The sequence below is a fragment of the Centrocercus urophasianus genome, unplaced genomic scaffold, assembly GCF_019232065.1.
Source record: "Centrocercus urophasianus isolate 14NV4802_14NV808 unplaced genomic scaffold, USGS_Curo_1.0 seq_30, whole genome shotgun sequence".
In the NCBI taxonomy this organism is placed as follows: Eukaryota; Metazoa; Chordata; class Aves; order Galliformes; family Phasianidae; genus Centrocercus; species Centrocercus urophasianus.
This window is the reverse complement of record NW_024884867.1, coordinates 10,663,105-10,685,725: the sequence shown is the minus strand read 5'-3', so window position 1 is coordinate 10,685,725 and position 22,621 is coordinate 10,663,105. Positions and strand designations below refer to the sequence as shown.

The following is a 22,621-nucleotide window of genomic DNA, read 5'->3' as shown; positions in this document are numbered from 1 at the left end:
CATTAGAATAACGTAGCATGTTCAGAAGATGTGCTTTGCTGTAGAAGTACCCAGCAATCTGGGTACTTGAAAAATTGCCTATCTACAAGATGTGTTTTTCAAATAAGGGTTCTTAAAAGAGCACAAATGGATCTATGCAAGTCTATTACTTCTGTGAGGAGCGAAATTGGACATGTCAAGCTGCACAGGAACAAAAGGAGATGGCCACATCCTTTGAAGATACATTAAGGGGAAAGAAAAGAAAAAAGGAGACAAACCAAGTTTAGCTGCCACGTATTTTCTTCGTGCACCTCTTATCCGTTAGCTCAGCAGAGGCCGTAAGGAAAAAAAGGAAACATCAGGCTGTACTTCCTTGCAGCACATTGGATTTGGTGGGCCCACCCTTCCTACTGGCACCCTCATTTCTGAAGCACACAGAGTCAGTGTGCAGATACAGGGGGCCATAAAGGTGGAAAAAACTCCACTTGTTTTCAGTGGACAGATCCCAAAGCCACAACTGCACACAAATAACAACTTTCAGTAATTTGAAAAAGCCTTGTTTGAGGTCATCACCTTTACCATGTACTGAAACCAGCTCTGTTATGCAGTAGAGCAAAATGAATTTAATTTGAAAGAGACATTTGGCACATGGCATTTGGAACACCTGCCTCAAGTCTATATACGAAGTCATTTCAATTTGAAAAATTAAATTTTGAAGCCATCACTTAACAGAAACTTTCTTAATTCCTTTGGATGAGGCCAGATTTCCTCCCTCCTTCACACACAATCCCAAGTGAGTTTCCCAGGCTCTGTCCCCAGAGCACAGCACACTGTCAGCAAAAAGGCCAACAAAAATGGGAGCAAATATTCCGCGAGACATCAAATGCTAATTCTAAATAATATGTAGTACTTTTTTCTTGTTTGAATTCGCATTGAGTTTCTATCTATTCTCATTTCTGGAGGCACTACTGCCAAGGAGGCTTATAATGTAGTAGGACAGCAAATAGAAGTTAATGAAAGATGGTAACTTTACAGCATATGTGCAAACACAAAATATTCTGGAAGTATAACTAACATGGATGCCTCTCCTCATGGAAAGTGCTCTTCCAGAACAAGGATTGGACACGTGCCCCAGGCTGACTCCCAAGAACCCAACCCCGCTCTGCTTTTAGAGGCTTGAACTCGTTTTAGCACTCAAGTACAGTTCACAAGGAGTGACCTGTAAGGGCGAGCAAACACAGCACCCTACCAACACCTATTAGCTTCTTGCTCATACAAAACATGTTCTACATGTACGTGTCTGGCACAAACAGAGTACGTATCACCTTCGCCTTCAAAGTACAAGCAATACGCCTGTTTTGCCTCCAAGTTCCCACCTGTAAAGCTCCCGAGCAGCAGAGCAGCGCTGCAGCTGTCAGACAGAGCACACGCAGCCCAGTGCTCACTGAGGCTTCAGAGATAAGAGATAAGCAATACTTTATATTTCACTCAGATGGAGATTACGAGCCAGGGAAAAGCAAGCTTAAAAAGGTGAATGGCTTCTTTTGGCTTTAGCTGAAATCTCTGTATAGTCTCCAATGAAAAACTGGCACTGAGGTCAAGCAATGATATGGGAATTCTGTAGTCAATAAAATAACTGTTTTTTAAGCTCTGAGACAGAAAAATTCAATGAGGAATGACCACTTACTGAAAGGGTCATCGTCCAACAGAGAGAAAATTGCTAGAGCAACAAAAAGCCCAGAAGTATTCCTCAGTTTATAGAAACCACAGAGAAGGGCAAATTCTAAATCCGTCTCCTCCCAGAATTAATCTAGTTTGCCTCTAAGGATCAATCTGTCCAGCAGAAACCACACAGTGACTGTGCAGGCAAGTCCTTTCTTCCCTGAAATGTGAGCTTAAATCATAAATCAAAACTATGGCTTCACAGTCACGCCAACACTTAAATATTTAAATATCTACGGGGGGATGAGGGATGGATCCAGCACTGCACTAACCCTGCCTGCTGCCCCACACCGGGTGGTGAGGCCAAGCTCCAGCAGCTCCTGCAGGAGCCCTGCAGCAGGACCTGCATGCACTGCACTGCTCACTGCAAGGCAGAGCAGCCCCCTGCCTGTCACAGGACAACGTCCCACTGTAGCATAAATAAAAGTCAGTGATATCTAAACACAAAACATCCCTCTCCCACAACCCCAGCTTGCTGCAACTGTTCTGCTTCCTGGTAATCGTTCTTCAAACATCTGAAGCTTCAAGCATTTTCAAACATCTTCTCCCCACTTGCTTGCTTTGGTGCTCCCAAAGCAAAGAATTTGGTTTGCTAATTACTGCAGTCAGGGGAGGTGGGGAAGATGAGGAGCAGATTTAACAGACAGCTCGGGCAGGATTCCCCTCAGCACTTTATCCTTCAGATACACCCGTGTGTAAGCCCAACACTGAGGAGCACTTGACTCAGCCTCAGTTTGGAGTAGGTATAAATTAATTGCTATCTAATAGGATTCAAATTGGTACAAGGGATCCCATCATTACAGGACAAGAAAGAGTAGGACCGCAGACCATTAGCTGGCTAGCAAAGGGCTTCGGTCAATGCAGTGGAACAAGCAACACCGCTGTCGAGACATGATGAATTGGTACCTCAATAATTGTAATTTATGAGTCACTGGTGCTGAACTACCAGGTGGGAAAGGATTAAACCGAAGCGGCGTTTATGGAGGGAACGACATTCCCTTTGCAAGGTCTAACTGGAAATAATTTTACATCGGAGTGAAGATGTGTCACAGCTTAATTCAAGCAGCAGTTATGTGTACCAGAGGATGAAAGCGTAAATCAGCGGCAGACAGGGACACAGGCAGCTCCTGGTATCAGATGCAGTGGGGCTGTGCAGCCTCTGACAGGTCAGGGATGCCCGGTGCTGGGCTGGTGCAAGGTCCCCAGCACAAGGCACAGCCGCCTGTGCCCTGAGACACGCAGTGAACTGCAGCCCCTGCCTCGCCGTGCTTGGAAACGGACATTAGAACTACTAGATGAGACCGGCCTGTGGATATTTAAAGTCATGTGTGACAAACAGGCTTTATGTAATGAATTACGGTTAAGCTGAGAGAGTAAACTTGACAGACATGCACACGCATTCGCATTCACACAAAGCCTGGCTGTCCCACTTCCACATGAGCGGCTCGAAGGGAACATCTCCAGAGCGCAGCACGGCTGAGTGCACCTGCGCTGCTTCCCTCGCAGGTAGCGCAGGCAGGGCTGGCAGCCCACGGCAGCGGCCCCGGGGGCTTACATTCCTCTTCCTCTACTCTGCAAAAGCCCATGCCTCTGAATATTCATAACTTGTTGCTAAATTAAGCAACTATTCACATGGTTATTAATGCTACGCTTCCCTCTCATTTTGCTGGGCAGACAGAATTTTAGGAATTTGGAATATTCTGCACTTGGTTTCAGAAAACAGAATGCAACTCAACAAAGCCTGCCGTGCCAGCACAACTTGCCGCAGGCGGCTGCTTTCCTCTGCTCGGGGACATCTTTGGGGTGTGAGGCCCCATGGCTGGAGCCCACCAGCTCAGCTCCTGCTGCCTCATCCCACCTGCGCTCAGGGAGGGAGAGGTGATGGTTCCCCATGTGTTCACATCTGGGGATGACAAGGCTCTGCTGGACGGGAAGGCATGGGGCTGAGCTAAAGGCAGCAGAGACAAACCCCGCTGCTGGGAACAGGGGTAACTCCACACTGAGCTGCAGAAAATGTCTTCCTTGGTGAGCCAGAGCAATGGCAGTCCTTTGTAGCCCCCCGCACTTGGCCTCCTGCACATCTCCTGCCTGACATTACACAGCCACGAGGGGCTGCTTCAGAGCAATGGATACCTGAGTGCTTCCTCAGGCATACAGAAGCAGATCTTCCGAAGATCTACTTCCTGAGAAGCCAGCTACTAAAGACAGAAAGCCACAAAATTATATGCTTAGTATTTCTAACTGGCTCTTCACCCCTGGAAGACCTCCGGAGGCTTTATCGTTAAGAAAATGCTTAGGCTAGAAAACAGACCCGATGAGTTAGCTGCCAGGATCCCTCCCTAGGTTTGAACTGTGAACTTCCTCAGCACTCACACCTAGCCCCACCACGGCACGCTGCTGAATGCCACTGTTAGATCACCTCCAGCGGATGCCGGAGCTTTCTGCAAGGTTTGCTGGCTTCAGTTATTGGAGGATGCTCAGACCCCAGCGCAAGGTCTTGGAAACTGCTAAGGGATTTTTGTCCCTGCCAGCAAGAGCGGCCACATTTGGCAGAATACATCCTTCAAACCTCAACAAATCTACCAATTAGCATTGTGAAGGAGAATAGGGCTGAGCCTCCACTCTCTGATTGAGTTATTTTGTGAAGAAAGAGGAACACAGGGCTTAAAATTACAATCTGGAAACAGGAGGAAAAAATCAAAGATCTCACAGCAGTACCTACCATTATGCTAGAGATTAAGATTCCTATTCAATTCAGAGACAAAATTATCAAACAGAAATTAGTTCCTTATGGAGTTGTACCAGATGAAGGCCAGCTTCTCATAGCGAAGGCTGTATCATGTCCAGTTTTTTCTTTTAGTATATATAATTAATATTGGAAACACCTTCTTTCTACCTCAGAAATAAGGAGAAGATGGAATTTTATTGACTACATCCTAATTCCTTCAGCACAAACTATTGTTAAAGCTTACTTTAACAATAAGGGAGTTTACTAAGGGCTCTCATTTGTGTATCTGTATTAACAGACTGTTTCATTTAAGGACTAATAAACCTTTCCACACTGAGCCATGTTAGCAGATACATCTCAATAGGTCTTCAAACTGCAGGAAATACCTGATCGATGCAAAGCACATGGGCTGCTCAACAGTGCAAAAAGTTGCCCTTTTCTGCTTCTGGAAATGAATACAGTTGAAGCAGTAGAAATTCCTGTTATTACCAAGGCGAGTTAAAGACAGCTTGCCAAAATAAATACATAACCCTCCGACAATGCCACATGAGGAAATCTCTCCAATGATTAGAAATTATGTCCTGCTTCCCATTTGTGGAGCACAGCATACATCTTGCAAAAGCTTGCACATTTACTTGCAGAAATCTGTTAAAGGAACCCATTTGCTCTTGTAAGAGGCACCAAACAGAAAAATGGAGACAAAGGAAGACTGGTTATTGGGATTTACGTAAATACCTACGTGACAAAGGAGCAAGAAATCTCTGGGATTTAGGTTCTCAGCTGCCTGAATGCTCATGGTGGTAGTTCCTTATCAGAACACTTTTGTTGGGTTTCTTTTTGTGTGCTTTCAAGTTATGAACAGCAGAGTACGTTTTCTCAAAGCTGGCTTTGGCCAACCAACTTCCACGCATTCCCCTGCGTTCTGACCTCAGTCCCCAGCCCAGCCCTGCAGCACAGAAGCCCCACAGACACCCAGCAGCTGCTGTCCCAGGCAGCTTGGGACCGAACAACAAGCATGCTGGAACGCTTCCCTTGCAGCTAAAGGCAGAGCAAACAACGCGCAAGAAGCCTCCAGGAGCTACAGCACTGCTCCTTTCTCGACATCTCCTATTATTATTTTATTTTATTTTTTTTCATTTTCCAACTGAAAAAGAGTTATCCCTTTCGTAAACCCAATTCTTCCCAATGCTCTCAGTTTCAATAAACAATAACAGCCAGGTGTTTGTCAAGATCCCATACAACTTATTCTGCAACCCTTCTGCCTGTGGCTTTGCCTGAGGCTTACACCTATGTGAGGCGGCCCAAGGCTGTCAGACACTTCACTTCCCACTAAAGAACACAGGGAAAAAAAAAACAAAAAAAACCACACAACCTACTTTTTTTTCTCCTTTTTCTTTGGGACTCTTTATTTATTACATCTGCTGCCACATGCCCCTAACAATATCCTCTAACGAGCAGCCCTACAGGGTCACACGTGTCCCCAGATCCATTTACTGGAGGCCCCAGTGCTGCTGGGATGGACTGGCTGGGGCAGGGATGGATCGGTTGTTCCTTCGCTTCACTGGAAGTTATGGGGTAAAAGAAAAGAAAAAAGCTACCACAAATACATTTTTCTTCTCCCTCTGCTTTCCACAAGCTAGGTAAGCAGGGGGGAACATTGGGCAGCAAAGGGCTAACAGAAGAGCTGGCGTTTGTATGGACATATAAAAGCATGCCCTGTCTGAACCAGCTACTTGCTGCATAGAGATGGTTCGGAATAAGGCCAAGGGGACAGCAAAGATGTCTTAATGGAACACCTGCAGAGCTGTTTTGTTTGGGGACAAACCAAAGACTCACGCTGTGGGTGCTGCTTGGTGTTCTTTAACCAAGGCTCGAACAATTCAGCACCTCACCGCAGTCACAGCACTGACAGGCAGCGACGCCAACTCTGAGGTGCTCCCACTGGTTCTGCCATCGTGCAACCAGCAGCTGGGATGAAAGCTGGGAACTCCTGCAAACACGGGGCAAGCGGCCCCTTTAAGAGATCGCCCCAGAAGTCGGAGTGCCCTTTGCAAGTGGCTGTAATGGCTCCAAATGAAGGCCGAGCTGTTCCTTACCCATGCATAACTTCACTGCTTCTGTTCCTCCGCACCCTGCCCAGCTGGCATCATTCGCAGATGGTTTTTGGCACTGACTCAAAATTTAGCCCAAACTCAAAGCTTGATCCCACAGCCCTGCTCCTCCCGAGGGGCAGCTAAACAAGGCTTTTGTTGTGATAACACCATAGGCTCCAACCCATGCTGACAGAACTCCGGCCGTACCAACGAGGACAGCTTATGTCACACAACAGCTGGAGAAGAGAAGGCTCAAACCCCAACAGAGCCCCAGTCACTTTGTTTCACCTGACTGGATTAAAGACCCATGTGAACACACAGGCTCCATTCTAAAAACCCCAAAGTTGGCACACGTTTAAATGAGTGCACACCTTGGTGGTGTCCAAAACCAGTGCCGGCACAAGGGATGAGCGTGGCCCAGCAGAAGCAGTCACGAGCTGCTTTGCACAAATGCATCCCCCGTGCCCACATCAAACCCCAACACAACCTCAGTCCTCCTTTCCCTTTAAGCAGAGACGGCACCGCCACCGCCGATGGCATGGCACTGACAAAGAAGGGCTGAAATTCAGACCCAAATTGTTATTCCCCTCAGCTAGGCAGCTATGCACAAGAAACACAGCTTGTAAACACTTCTTTGTCAAACACTCAATTACGAGCTGCTTTATGAACAAAATGAGGCAGTCGCAAGGAAACAAGAGATGGAAATGGGGAAGCAACATGAAATGGCACGCAGCCATCAGGCCACCGCGGCCCACTGGCAGAGGTCATTCCTCAGCAAGGACACGTGCTGGGGGAGTGCTGGGTTCAGCTGCTGGGAACAGGGTTTGGGTTTTGTGGATACAGACTCCATGCTCTGTTTTACGGATTATTTGCCGTGATGTAAGCAAAGAATAACTTCTTTACTTCTACACGATTGGTTTTGGCAGTATGCACCTGGAAGAAAAGTAACATGCAAATGAGATACAAGCTAAAAAACTCAATTCAGGTAACATTTGTAATATGGCTGTGTTCCTTCACGCCACCCTCACTCACCTCATAACAAAGCAGTGTCAGTGTATAATATGTTCAGAAAGCATTTTTTCCTCCTAAATTAAAGCTGCAAACGCTCTTCAGAGCAGACCCATCTGCCCAGCTGAACCACTGCCATCTCCCATGCTAAAGGACAAACTCCAAAAAGATACCTCTGATTGACACTACAGCCAATAATGCCACGTCGAGCCACAAAATGCTGTCCTACAATCACACAGAAGTTTCGAGAAGGAGCAGAAAGAGCTTGCTGAGACCCAGCACCATCTGCCAGGAGGTGCCGCACTGCAGCACCAGAAGGGGCTCAGCACTGTGCCCCTGCTCCATCCCTTACTCTGCCCTTGGATTCTTTATCAACATTATTCCAGTGGTTAAGGTTTCCCTTGGAAAAGCTTTTTCCTTGTTCTTACTATTGGATGACAATGAGCATGAAATGCTGTAGGAGACATCAGAGAGCACAACATGAAAACCATTACTGTCTTAAATGCTAACTTGCACTGGATTTGCAGCAGCCGAAGGAAGAATCTTGCCTGTGCACCTTTCCCTAGTGCCTAAATCAAAGCCTTTTACTGGAAGACAGTGAGATGTGGAGGGAAATGTGAAGCCAAAAGATTCGTTTTTAAATTAAATGATCTGCATGTATTTACATAACTAACATTAAACACAAGCCCTCAGAATCCAGCAGCCACCCAAGTAATACTTGGCTTTGTAACCTGAACAACTCCAAACGCAAGGAACCAGAAAAGAGAGGAAGCCACCAGGGCTGGGAGGGAAACAATTTTGCATTTAACAGTAATAATTTGTCTAATTCCTAAAAGTTGATATATTCTCCTTGCTGTATTTTTTTTCTTTAATAAATTGATTTCAAGGCTCAACTTCAGGAAAAAAAAACAAACTGAGAATCAATGTACAGTGCTAATGCCTGAAAAAACCTACAGACATGGCACACTTCCACTTGAGTTCAAAAAGCACATACATGCCTGTGTGCCCCTTGGGACCCCTCATCCCGCAGGCTTGGGAGAGCTTTACATCTATCACAAACCTCCGCTGGCTTTATTGAATTCTTTGATTTTTTAGATGCAGTACTGGAGAAAATAGCCCAGGTTCCACATACTGACTTCACCAAATAACTGCAATGCCATTGACCTGAACAGCTACCAGTAACCTTGCTTGAAGGCCTAAGGAAAAAAGAGCAAGCACTTATGTTACCTAAGCGACGTCTCCAAACCAAAGGCGTGTTTGCTCAAGCTGTGCACATTCTCAGCAGTCGTGCAAACCACCCAGCAGGCAGAAGCATGAAAATGAGCTCCTTAAGAACCCACACGGCAAAGAGAGGCTGAGGGATGCGGTAACGCTGCCTGAGGCTGCCGATGGGGCGCGAGCTCCCTGCGGCCGGCCGGGAGAACTGGGCCAGCACCACAGCACAGCCCAGCAGCCCCCAAGCAGCCCTGCTGTGGCTGTTGTAATGCTGCCTCCTGCACGACTGGAACCACAGCCAACAGCAAGCATGGGCACATTCCGCATTGGCTGTGCTTGGTTCTCACACACATATTTGAGCATCCCCAAAATCGCAGGATGATCACAAAGCAAGGACCCAAACCCCTGCCCGCTGCTGCTCAGAGACTGGGCTTTATTGCAGACAGTTGGTGTATGCCTAGGAATGCAGGATACATGTAGGTAACAGATGCCAAACTCTCACATCAAACTAGTTGAAACGTCAGGCGGTCGGTGGCTAAATCACGATGGAATAACTTTTTGGATGCTTCTTGCCCAAACCAGAAAAACAACGCATAAAAAGGCCGTGATGCTCCAGCTGCTCATGCCTGAGCCCCCTCCGCAGCAGCTCCGTGACAGCCAGCACAAGGACTCTACAGCTCGTGGGATGCCTGGGCCGTGCCCACCCATGACACAAAGGCACAGAGCAGAGAAGCCTCCTGCCTGCTCCCAGCTCTGGGCTCCTTCACTCAGCGTGACAAGCCATGGACAGGGCACCAAAGACCCCTCTGCTCTTTTCCACTGCTCCAACCACAAGATACAACTGCAGCACTCTGAGTGGTGGTCCCTCTCTTTCCCAATGGCAAATACATCATACCAAAAAAGACTGAGAAGAGGGAAGAAAGATAAAGAAAGGGGACTTTGTGCATTGTGTCAGCCAATTACATTCAACAGAGGAAAAGATACGAGTGGTTATAGCTTCTTGTAAATTACTTCATCTAATTAAATTCCCTTCTCTAAATTACAAACCATTTAGCTCTTCTTTTACAACAATGTCACCAATGACCACCAACAACCTTTTTTATAGTCTGATGCCACCCAAGTTGTTAGTGATGAAATTTTCTTTTTATTTCTTCCTTTCCAAAGGAGCCACTGTAAAGAGACTCACAGCTGCTTCGAGAGGAGCCAGGTGGCTTTGCTTCCCCTCATACTGCCCAAAGTCTGAGCTGTATTTAAGCAACACGACCTACCTGAGGTTACTCTCAGCCAACTAACTGTAGGCAGAAAGTTACACTTCAGTTTTGTTCTACAATCAGTAGAATCTCCCCTCACACCTTCAATAAATGTTATCTCCTCAATTTATGTAGGGCTTCGATACAGATTTTTGAGCTTAAGCAAAGGTGCAGCTTTCAGGAGTTCTGTGGCACTGCCCTGCACCTGAAACAGTGTTACAGAGATCTGTGCATCACAAAGACTGCCTGCAACCCAGTGATCAGCAAGGTACCTGCGTCACAGCTCTGACCAACACATTTCTGCACTCCATGTGGCACTTCGAAGGACCACTGAGCCAAGAGCTCAGCCAACACCACCAGGCTCTCCTGTAGCAAAGTGGGCTTTGCATTGACTTCAGGAATGGCTGTGAATTCCTGGATACATTTAGCCAAAACAACAGTGCTTCTTGCTAACAGCAGGGTTTCACTCGGGACATAACCACCCTCTATTTATTTACAGAGGATTTTCCTCCTGCCCCTGTTGTGCTATGCCCACTGCTCCCCTTGTACTTCAATGCAGCAAACAGAACACCAAGTGCCTAACCAGGACTTAAAGCAGATTTTTAAATTAGTTCCTGACAGTGCAAACAGATTGCTATCGACTGAAATGAGGCTGATTTTAGGCCCTGGATTAGCAAACCTAATGACTAAACACTGTATGCCATTGCAGTACTTTGCGCAGTGCCTCCCCAGCGGTTTCCCGGGCAGCTGTGCAGGCTCAGCGCGGGCAGATTAGTGCACAGGAGCAGGGGAAGGCCATCTGCGCCTGCCCTGCAGCCCTGCTCAGGAACAGGGCCCTGCTCCGACCCCCCCTCCGGGCAGGCCTCGGGCACTGCAGCTTCATTAGGAGCTTTGAAGTCAGCCGAGTGCTGGGGGTGCAGCAGGTGCTGGGGCACTGCTGAGCACGGCGTGCAGCCTGCTCTGCGCCCGGCGGAGGCTGAAGCAGAGCCCCACCAGCCCAACCTCCCAGCCAACACAAACACGCTTAAAGCTAACTGCTTCAGAGCTTGTATGCTCTAACTGCAAAGTCTCGTGCTTACGAAAGTAGAAATGGAGGCCGCTTTCAAGCAACGCATGAAGCAACGTTTTCCTGATTAAAAGAAAATGGACGTGTTTTGTTTTGTTTTTTATTTTTCCCTTGCGCTTTGTTGTTTAGATTCAAAGAACATTTAAATAATACCTGCTAACAAAAAGGGTAACAGCAATTAGAAACAAAAAGAAACCGGTGTGTATAATTTCAGCATTCAAAAGTGGGGAAATGCAAGCACCAAAAAAGCACAAACAAAACCAATCCCCCAAACCCACATGAAAGGCAAGGTTTTTTCCCCCCCAGTTAGCTCTCTAGAATTGGTTGCTTTTAACAGCTTGAGACACTTCAGGTAAGAGAGTAAGACACTGTTATATTTAGACCCTTTCAGACGGCATTCAGCTTCTGAGCACTGCGCTGAGCCGTGAGGGACAGGAACCCCCACCTCTCCAGACCCAGAGGCTGTGTTTGGACTCCTCCTACCTGGCTGCTGAGCCTGGGCTGAGAAGTGCATCTTTTGGTCTCCAGACTCCCACAAACACTGCCTCCAGCCCACCAAGGCTTTCAAAAACACGTTATTATTCCAGAGTTACCGTTTATCATCATCTGGAAACATGCAAATAGAAATCAAGCAGCTACAAGCTCCTACTGCCCATCAACACAAGCAGCATGATGCCAATGGGATCATCCTGTTAGCCCAGCAAGTTCCAGACTGCCTCTCTCTGACTTGGGAAGAGAGTCCCATAGCCCTTCCACACCACCACACAATACGGGGCCAAAGGTACTCAAACGGTTTAAAGATTGGCTGCTTTCACCTGGACATGGAACCTGGGATGGAACACGACCTGGCACCAAGCCTTAAGCTCCAATTAGCACTAACCCGACACAATGTTCTTCTGGGGGTGTTATATTCATCAACGAATGTCAGATAACGAGCTGATAAGCACCACAGAAAAAGCACGCAAGTAGGTAATCAAACACCTTAATGTCATTTAGTGGTTCCAGTCCAACATGACACATTAATCATCAATAACAGTCAGCAGAATGACGAAGGCTGGGGAGTGAATGAGACACAGGAATTAGCTCTGCTTTCCCTTCCCCTAGGACATCACATAGATGTCACACCTCCGAAGTAACGTGACAGCATTAGCTGCCGTGCCCTTTCCTCCCATGCTCCCAGCCCAGCAAGCTATTTATAAGCATGAAATATGTGCTACAGAACCCTGTTCTCATCTGCTTCTTTGAGACACTTCTCATCCTGGGTGACCTAAACAGTGGGTGAGAAAAGGAAGGAGGAGGTGTAAGACAGTCATCTTCATGACAAATGACTATTTGCAGAACAGAGCGTTATTCCAACCACATTTAACATCTAAACACATTCAGTACGCAGTGAGGCTCCCAGGCTGACTAACCACAGCTCACTTGAACCATCAGCAACTCCTCCCCACCAGCACTGACTCTGTTCAGAAGGAGACCAGCCCACTTTCAGGCAGCACACAAAATGCCTACAGGTCCTGAACCTGGGGAGAAATCCCTGTTCTATGTGCAGACCTATCAGTGACTCCAAACATGAACTCAACACTGAAGAGAGCAACGCAGCACAGCTAAGGCTCAGTGAAAGATGCACGAAGTCAAAGGATGGCTCTCTGAAAACTGGAAGAGCAACTCAGCATAACACCAGAAAATATGACCCCACCTCGCAGCTCGAGCAGTTTGCTTGCCTTCTGTCAGATGGCAGCAGCTGCAGTCAGCACCTTTCCAAGCAAAGAGGATGAGAACAGACCCAAATCCTGACATCTGCCCCAAAGACCTACAGCTATTTGGAACTCCCTCTGTTCCCTCCGCTTGGCTGGAGCAGGAACAGGGGGACGAGATTCCCACGTGCAGCTGAGCAGGAGGCTGGGAGGACAGATCAGCTCCTGCAGTTCTCTCTCTGTAGCCTGAGGTACAGAGAACCGAATATTCAGAAGCAAACAGGAATCCGGATGTTTTGTCAGAAGGAGTGAAGTATTAATCTAATTTTCTAAACAAAGCAGACAACCTGGCACTCAAAGCAGCTTACCACTTTGCACCTCTGTACACGGATTAGCAGAGCGCTGTAATTATAATGCCCAATTTGATTTATTAGAGGCTGCTCAGAAAGGATGACAATTCTGTTGAATTGTGAAAAGAAGTGATGAGAGTATAAGGAAAGCTGCAAATTGATCAGTAATTTCCAAGCAATGTCTCAATATAATTAGCATTAATTACAGTAAGCTTTTCAAATTAGTTACAAAGCTATGTTTAATAACCCTGAGATGCAAAAATCACCCCCAACTTCCAGAAAACTGTATTACAGCCAATTTGTCTAGACAGTTTGGCAGGAAATGCCAGAATCCTAGGTGTGAAGCTGTGGTTATTTAAAATACATTTAAGTTCCCTATATCATTTGCATAATTAGTTTGAACTAAGAATACCTTAGTTTGTCTACCTTGGATGCTGCTGCTACTTCCAGCAGCCTTACAGGCCTGAAAACTTGTCTGGATTCCACAACAATATCAGCTAGCAAAATATGAGCTATTTCCAAAAGCTTCATTTGCAACAAAAGACGAATTCAAAGTGTGACTTGTTGAAATATGTGCAGTGTATTATTGAGTGAATCATCACAGGTTTTATTTTATAGTCTTTGTGCAAACTTCTCGTTCTTTTGGGGGTTCGACACTTAAACCACCAGGAGACCAAAGAAAAGGTTAAGCCACGGATGAAAGCGAGATGAATTCAGGGACCAGCGGATGAGGCAGCCAACGCCTGCTCTCTCCACCCGCAGCAGCCCAACACTAGCCAGAAGAAACACCTGCCAGCCATACCCATGGCAATGTGCTCATTTCTCAGAGCAGAAATATAAAGCATCCAAATATTTGGTCAACTAAGGCTGCAGAATATAATTGCAGAAACGGGAACCTGGCCAGCGTGCCAAAGCCTCCTGCCCCAGAGGTAGGAAAGGCAGCATCACAACGTCCCTAGTGGCCACGACTACCAAGCCTCAGTTATGTATTCCATGCAGAAGCTGTCCATACTAACAGCCCTTTCCTCTCGTGCAGCAGTGAGGAGCTGGCTCACCCAGACTCCGGGAAGACCTTGCCCCCAGACATCCACTACAGACAGCTAAGCTGCACTGAACTTGCTGCAGCGTGAGCTTTGACTGGAGGGAACAACCCTAACCCTTCACAGAAGAGCATTTACTGAAGCCAGGCCTTCACGCTGCAGAGATTTTGAAGGCAATCAAGAACTAATGACCTCCTGCAGGGCTCCTGGTCTCCACACTCACACCCAGCTGCATCCACGTGACAATCTGAAGGGTTCCTCCAGGAACAAGCACTGATCAGCAGCTAGCTTTATCTGCACTTTGCAAGGGGTGACAGACACGGTGGGGGCTTCTTCACATAAATAAATAAAAACACTTGACACAATAGCTTCACAAGGCAGAAAGCAGAGGAACTAATGAAGTACAGTATCGCAACCCCAGTCTAAGAAGCAGTTAAGAATACCATAAAGCATTATTGCTTCTAAATATTTTGTATCAGATGCTTTCTGGGGAAATGCAGGCTTACCACTTCCAGGTTTTGATGTCAAGAAAGGATCTCAGTTGCACGTTTTAGTTTCACTGAAAGACTGAGCATCTATTTACCCCTATAAAAAGTAATTTTAATTTGCACAGACTGTGTATTTGTGCACAAAGCCATTGCACCTGTAACTAGAGGGAGGAACTGAAACCCAATCACTTGACTACTAGCAAGAGCAAACAAGAAACCTGATCTATTTCAGCTATATATACAGAGGCCATTATAAAAACAAAACATTTGGTACCACTTTGGGGAGTTAAAAAGAAAATAAACCTGGCAAGCATTTTACTAGAAATGCCTGATCACATGATTTGCTACCTGTTTCCAAGCAGAGAAGTAGTAACATATGGACAGAAGTCATTTGCTGTAAATTATTTCCATTATTTTTCTTTAAATTAAAATGAAGAAGTTCTAATATAATGAGAACAATGAGCTACTAGAAGAGTGGGGCTGTAAGAAGACCCACAGAGCTTCCAATGTAAAACGCACTGAGCCCTTCTGAAGGAGCATCTTGTGATGTAAGCACAAATGACTGCAAGGGTGGAGAGGTTACACCGAGGGTTGTGATACAGGACCTTATTGATCCTTTCAGATCCTAAAATATCGAAAGCCTTTGGAAAGAAATTACTTCCAATAATATGGTGAATTCCATCTTCTGTTGTTTGTTACACTTACAGGACTGGTATCATGGAGCAGAAGGTGCACTTCACTGCATCGTGAAGAACTGAAAATAGTTCTTTTGTCATAGTATACTTTTCAGCTTGGAACAAGAGCTGGAGGTTCAAATACACCAATCTTCCCACCAGCCACCATCCGGCACTGTGCTAACGGACACCTGGAAGGTGCTCACAAATGATGGCTGCTGTGCCTTGTGCATTTCAAGCTGATGAACGAGCACTGAGTCACCAGCAGATCTCCATGCTGAGCAGCAGCAAGCACTAAGCAGCCTGCTAAGCACAGAGCCTCTCCTTTGCTGCTGCCTGGGCTGCTACAAACTGGCCTGATGGACACCACTAGAATCATCCTCTCCAGCATCACAACTCTGAAGGAATTAATGCTCTACCGTACTTTAGAAGGGCGCAAAGATTCCCTAAAGCACAACTTCCTCCAAACTGATTTCCAACTTCTGAAATACTTGGATGTTCCCTTCTCAGCACACTCCTTTGGGGGCACATGAACTTAACACATGAGATGGAGACATCCACGTTTGCAACTCCAGGAGCACACTCACAAGCAGGACTATCCAAAGGAGGCCGTGACCTGTCTGAGAGCCACAAAGTCACAGTGCAAATTAACGCATTTTCTCTAAGGACACAAGGGAGCTCTGCTCCTTCCTTCCCGCATTACTCAGAACACCTGGTCTTCCATTTCAGTTTATGAAACCTGCCTGCAACACTGACTATTCCCACTTTCCAGCAATCTTATGAGACATTTTCAGCAGCGCAGTTACATGAACACCCAGCCTAGGAACAGGGCAGCACCTCAGCGGCCACCACTGCCACGCAGTCACTTCAGATGAGAAGTACTTCCCCTACCTGCTTGGTTAGCTTCAGCGGGAGTTTCTTCTTCACGCGTTCTTTGCCTCTTTCTGCCTCTCTCTCTGAGCTCCCCGCATCGTTATTGTGGCCATTTTCACTCGGCTCAGCAGACACACAGTTTTCAGATTCTCTAGGTTTCTTGCCTGGATGCCTCTCCCATTTTTCTTTCCGCTCCTGAGGCTTTAGCGACATGTCCTTCTGTAAAGGAAAAAGAATACAGTAAGCCCTCAATTCTTTAAGACTACTTTTAAGCATTCAGCAATATAAATATTAAATAAAAACACAGACAAGACACCACATTCTTTCCAGAGATGACTTAAGATGAATAATTAGGCATGCACAATGCAAACAGTAATTTTAGATTAGATTAAGATGAACACTCTCCAGGCTATGTGTTTGATTAATTTCAGAGATGCTGGAACTGGTTATGAAAATGAGTTTGCGTCAGATTAATTCAGGAACCATATGTCAACAGCACCTAAACAAACCAGTATCCTGAAGAAAAGCATTTAACTCCATTCATCTGAACAGAGTTCTGAGTTCTGCTGTTTCGTCTGATCTCAGAAAGGAACGTATCAGACCCCCTTGGGCCTGATGGTCTCTGGTTCACAGCAGCACTCACATGGGGAAACGCACTTTGAAAGCCAACATGCATTCAATCAGAGAGCCGAGATCAATGAAATCTGCACAAATCACAGTAGCCAAATACCTCCAAGCGTTCCGTGCCTGCCATGAATCAGAACCGCAGCGTACGGCTAGGCACAAGCTGAGAGCTGCTCTGCCACGTCACATTGACTAATGCTGGGAGGTGAGGTCAGACCAGGGTATTCCTGCTGCTGTCCCTGCCATCCTAGAGAACTGAAGGCCTGTCCTCCCTCCAAACACACAGTACGGAAAGAGCATAAGAAACAAGAAGCCAATGGCTGAGGCAGTAATTCATTACAGCCACTTACGTTTTTCCCTACGCCTTGACTGCTGCATCAAATTAAGCTTTCTGGAAGACTTTGATGACTCTCTAGCCCAATTAACGTTTTTATGCAACCTAACTGTATCAGATTAGGGAACACCTCAAAAGCCACTGCTAACCACGCTAAAACATGCCAACCTCAGCCACAGAAATACTTCTAAATGCCTCGTCCCTCACTTCTACCTCAGTCACATCAGCAGCATTTGTATCCCTTATGAATGGAGCGCACAGCACAACTCACACAGCTTCACTGCTGTGAAAGAGCAATATGGAATCCCCACAGACCCCGCACAGAGATGCACTGTGGGGCTGCCAAGCTCCTCTTACATACTGCAAGAAAACAAAGACATCACCTCCCACCTCCACCCCCAAATTAAAATAAGTAGCACTGCCTCAGAACAACAATACAGCTCAGCTTGCCAAATCCATAACTAGTGAAAGAGCAAAGAAAAGGATTATCTGGCATTATTCGCTGCGAACGATGAAATGAAGAATACAAATTAGTGTTTAGTTGCTCACTTTGGTTTCTAGCTCAGAGATAACATTCTACAGCAGCAGTTTGATGCTACTTAAAGAAGGTCACGTCATCCTATTTGCTGGGAAGCAGCAGAGACAGAAATCAAAATGCTAAGCTTTAGTAACTAATCAGAAACTGGTGCAATGGAAATGACATCTGCTAACTGATACTCAGCAAAACATTAGAAACAGAAGTCACCAAAAGCACGCGTTTCTTGACAAAGCCAGCTGCAGCTGCAGTGTGACAGTGAGCACAGAGATGCTGCATGGGAGGACATGGGCACCAGTGCGGGGGAAAGGAGCGGCTCTAAGGGAATGCCACCACCTGAAGGCACCAGGAATTATGGCACTGAGGCTCTGCCTGGCTTCACGTGGGGACCCGAGCCCTGGGAATGCCTTACTGAGGACCCTTCCTCTGTGCCACCCACAGCACGTTCACTGCAGGTTTCAGGACATTCACTTTCCCACACAGCTAGTCAAGAAAGCTGCATTTTCCCCTTTCCTGACACATACAAAATTGCTACTTAAACACTTGGCTTTTTATCCCCATTTGTCTTTGAGCTGCAGCATTGCCTCACCACTGAGCTACCAGTAGAATTAATTATGTGAGCACACTCAGGGCCTTCCCTTACAGCAGCACTTGTATCCTCAAACCTCCAAAACTTTCTAAGCAGACCTGAAGGAAGAGCCAGGCCCTGGCAACCGGGAAGCTCAGGAAGCTCCCCAGGCTCTACAGCACGTACAGGCAGCAGGCAAAGTTCTCAGCCCTGTGACAAGCTTACCCCATGGCTCTATTCCTCCACGCTCCAGCAGAGGATGTGGCTCTCAGGACTTCACTTCTGCTGGGGATGCAGAACACAGAGCCGGCAGCTGCTGGAGGTGGGGAGGGTGTCAGCAGGGCTGTTTTCTGTGCTACCCAGAACACCCTCACAGCAGCGGCTGCGGAGATGCACTAGCGTGCCTTGGGGCAGGCTGGCAGCCCCACTCTGCTAAACAGACCTTGCAACAGAATTTTACTACCATCAAATATTAGTAAATGCTTCTTTACCACTATTTTGGCCCAAGTTAAAGGTGCGCATCGCACCTCTGCAGTGAATCTGGTGGCATCCTCCAGCACAAGGACCGCTCCTTCCCAAAAGGCCCATTCCTGCTGCCTGCACGGCTGCACTCTCCAAAGACGCTCAGTGCACAAGGCCTCAAACGATAAATAAAGCTATGAATAATGCAGGTGCATGGCCATGGGTTTGGAATGAGGTTATCCTTACCCCTGAAATGCCACGACAAGCAATTTCTGCACAGTGGTGTCCATGTCATCCGTTTGATCAGGAAGCAGGCGGCGGCCCTCGGGGAGCCCTCTGGCTGCAGGCACCCTGCATGCCCGCTCTGTGCCCTAATCCTCCCAGCCCGCACAGCTCACGGAGAGCAAGGAGAGCACAGGGGGAGGCCTGGCTCCTAAGTGCCTTTCACAGAGAAGGAGCACTTCAAGGACCCCAAAAAAATGCAAAACCACACAGCTAGAAGAAAAACCTTAAGCGTGCTGCTCTGGGGTGCAGAGGACAAGAATAACTCCTAGCACTGCTAAAACAGCTTGCTTCAGCCCTCCAGCACCAGGCAGACTGCAGCCCTAGTGCAAAACTGAGCCTGTCGGACACTGCATGGCTCAGAGCAGCAGCCAAGGGCTGGTGGTGACACTGCACTGCTGCCAAACTGTCTCTGCTGATTTCAAAAGATTATACGGGCTGATTTCCCAGCAGGGGAACAGCCTAGAGCTCCTCTCTCACAGGCTGCTCATTCCAGCACTTACTCCTTAAGCTGGAGAACATAAAACATCCCACTTCCATGCAATGGAAATAGAAGGGAAGTACCATCCCTAAAATTGACCCTCTTGTTCCGCTTCTGCCTCCCCCTGCTCTCAGCAGAAGTGCAGCAGGAAGGCCCCTGGACCTGAGCACCACCTATCCTTACATTACCTTCATCCTACAATTAGCAGGAGGTTTTGTCAAATACCCCAGGGAGTGATCCTGGCTCAGAGACAAGCTGAAACAGATTTTCTTTTAATTAGGTTAATTTTTAAATATTCCTATTGACCTTATATCCAGTTTATAGAACAGCAATACAGAAGCCAGTGCCGACTTGATTCTCTTGTGTCTTCTGAGCAGAAAAAGCACTGTGCAGATGCAGCCAGGACCTCTGCCATGAAATGCCTGCTGTCCATTTCATTACACAGAGGTGACACAAGAGACAGTAATTCAGAAGGAAAGATAATGTTGGAGATGTATATCAGAGAGTAAGGAAAGAAATGAACTTTAGAGAGAAATGACTCTGGGACCAGCACAGAAGAGGAGCAGCCAACAGGCAAATGCAGTGCAGTGAGCAAGGAGAAAACAGAGATGTAGGATGGGAAGAAGTGGTCACTGCCACAGAGGAACACTAAGGAACACTAAGCTGATGGAAATGGCACTTGATTGCAGGGATAAGGCAGAAGTCACAAGTAGTGCTTTCGCAGAGGGGAAGCTTGCACTGTTCCTGTAACTCAGCACACACTCATGTGTTTTACTTTCCTGCCTCTTGGCCCCCCGCAAGCTTCACTAAGGCACAACCCAAACCCCAGGCCTTTCAACCTGTGCCACTGAAGCTTTTTTTTTTTTTTAAAGGCAAAAAAAGTCTTGGCTGGAAGTAACTCTCTTGCTTTGACCCCACATTCAAGCAATACAATCAATATCAATTAAAATGATTGCAAATGAAATCCTTGCTTGTTTAACCTTAGACTGCAATTCTCCTTTCCTAGCTGACATATTGCAGATGAGTTTGGGGCGTGCTTTTTAAAATGCATCACACTTGCTCTGACCCTGTCAAGCACTGAGCTCTGGAGTAAGACGGCTTTTTGACAATACAGCTTTGGAAATGTTAAGACATTCAAAGCTGCCACCGGTTCGCAGGTTTATGATACACAATTTAACTTTAAAATAAAAGCACGTGAACCAATAAACTCAGTGTAATCGAAACAGCCAAATTTATTAGCAGAGGCTGCACTCCTGTCACCTGCAAAGAGCCGAAGAGCGAGCTGCAGGCACTGCCCAGTGACTGACTGCTCCCTGCTGTCCTGTGGGAACAGAGAGCCCTTTGCTGCGAGGCTGGGCAGGCTCCAAGCAGTGCTGCCTCGGGCAGACATTACCCTGAGGCAGTGCCACCAAAAAGTGCAAGAGGGAATGTCAGTGCCACTCTACTTCGAAATGCATTTCAACCCACAGTCCTTTTGCAGAGCTCTGGCCTCTCTTTTTCTTGCAGAACAGTGTTTAGCAGTAATGTAGGGGACAGTAAAAGAAAGAAGGCATACAGCAAATGCCTTATGTAAACAGCCAAGGAAACTTGCCTCAGTGTGAGCACATGGCTGACCGCATTTTTGGTAAAAACCTTCCTCCAGCATCTCCCCCAGGGAACAGATAAAGCACTGGCACCGTTCTGCCACTCGGCAGCTCCCCGGGAAGCAAGCTGCTGCTTTGCTCCTTCCTCCAATCCCCTCTCTGGAGCCTGCAGGTGCTTCCCTGCAGAGAATTGCACACATCTTCCTCACTACCTGCTAACAGACAGCTATTAAAACTCCCACAGGTGCTTGCTGTCCATCAGAGAGGAAATGATCCCATTTTAAGCCATCAGTATTTCCTCCGGTGATGGCAGTATATGCCCGCCAAGCTCTCGCAGAATTACCGTCAGTAGAAAGTGTGTCAGAGAGCAAGGGAGCTTAAATGATGGAGGGGGAGCTGGGGCACCATTTGCAGGTAGATGAAATGAGGCTTTCTGTGGGCCCAGCCTGCAGGAGCACTGCAAGCACCGCAAGGCCAGCCTGCCCGGTGCACGCGGCATGACGTGTTTGGGCTGAAGCTGCTTTCAGCCAGGGCTGCCCGCTCGGTCAGCCTGGTTTGTGCAGCACGTGAAAGATCTGGAAAACAGTTCATGCTTATCTGGCAGCACCCAGGTTCAGCTGATAGCAGCTGCACTGCAAGTGGGAACAGTGCAGAGCAATGGCAGGGGGAAGTGCTGCTCCTGCAGACTGCAGCCACCTGGGTGAGCATTCTCCAGGCAGGGCAGCATTAGGATGGCAGCACCTCTGCAGTTTTAAAGAAAGTCAATTGGAGGACATCGCTCCCAACTTCCCAGAGCTACCCAGCAAGCAGCAAGGTCAGACGTGCGATGCAGGTGCAGTGTTTTGGGGGACACTCAGTGGCACTGCTGGGGCCACACCGCTGCCAGGCAGTAACCAGAAGCTTGTTTAAAGAGCACCACATAAACACTTAATCTGAATTAATTCCCCCTTTCCCTGGATTACTGAAACAGGCACCGTATCAAATTCCAGCCGCTCCCACCGAGTGACAGAATCAGGACTCGAGGCAGCCGCTCCTTGCTGACACCAGATGTGGTTTTTCATCACTCATTTCAAGCCCTTCAGAAAGGCAGCGTTACCCCAACTGCAGCAGCCATCACTGAGCTGCCATGGGAAAAGGCATTAGAGATCTATCAGCACAGACTAGCATAGAAGCTAGATGCATTGCCAGTACCAATTTTCAGCTAAACTAGTCAGAAAAAAAAACAAGAAGTCACCACTGAGTAAAAGGTACCTCCAACTTATCTGTCAATGACGGACATGAAACTCTGGCTCTCTAAAATTAAACTAAAATAACAACTATTTTGGTATTTCGCCTTCTGCAAATCAGAAAGCTGGGCAGCAGGACTTGCTGAGCACTCATCAGCAGTGCCAGCACTGCTCCCCTCCAGCTGCACCCAGGTGCCGTCCCTCTATGCCCAGCAGAGCAGAGCAATGAGCACCTCTGGCTGCAGCTCAGCAGCTTACACTGCTTGCACAAAGCCAACACGCTGCACTGAGGGAGATGAATGCTCACAACTGCACATTAGCCAGCTCCTCTGTACGGGTGAGTCTG

General features: G+C 47.2%; 1 protein-coding gene across 16 annotated transcripts in view; it reads right to left on the bottom strand.

Annotated features, from left to right (window-relative positions):
- Positions 1-22,621, bottom strand: part of FBRSL1 (fibrosin like 1) — a 416,280-nt gene that overhangs the window by 292,445 nt on the left and 101,214 nt on the right. For all 16 annotated transcript variants that reach the window (XM_042829012.1, XM_042829020.1, XM_042829005.1 and 13 more), the window contains exon 2: positions 16,199-16,399. In XM_042829012.1, the coding sequence (XP_042684946.1) occupies positions 16,199-16,399 (201 nt within the window). The remainder of the gene's footprint in view (positions 1-16,198; positions 16,400-22,621) is intronic.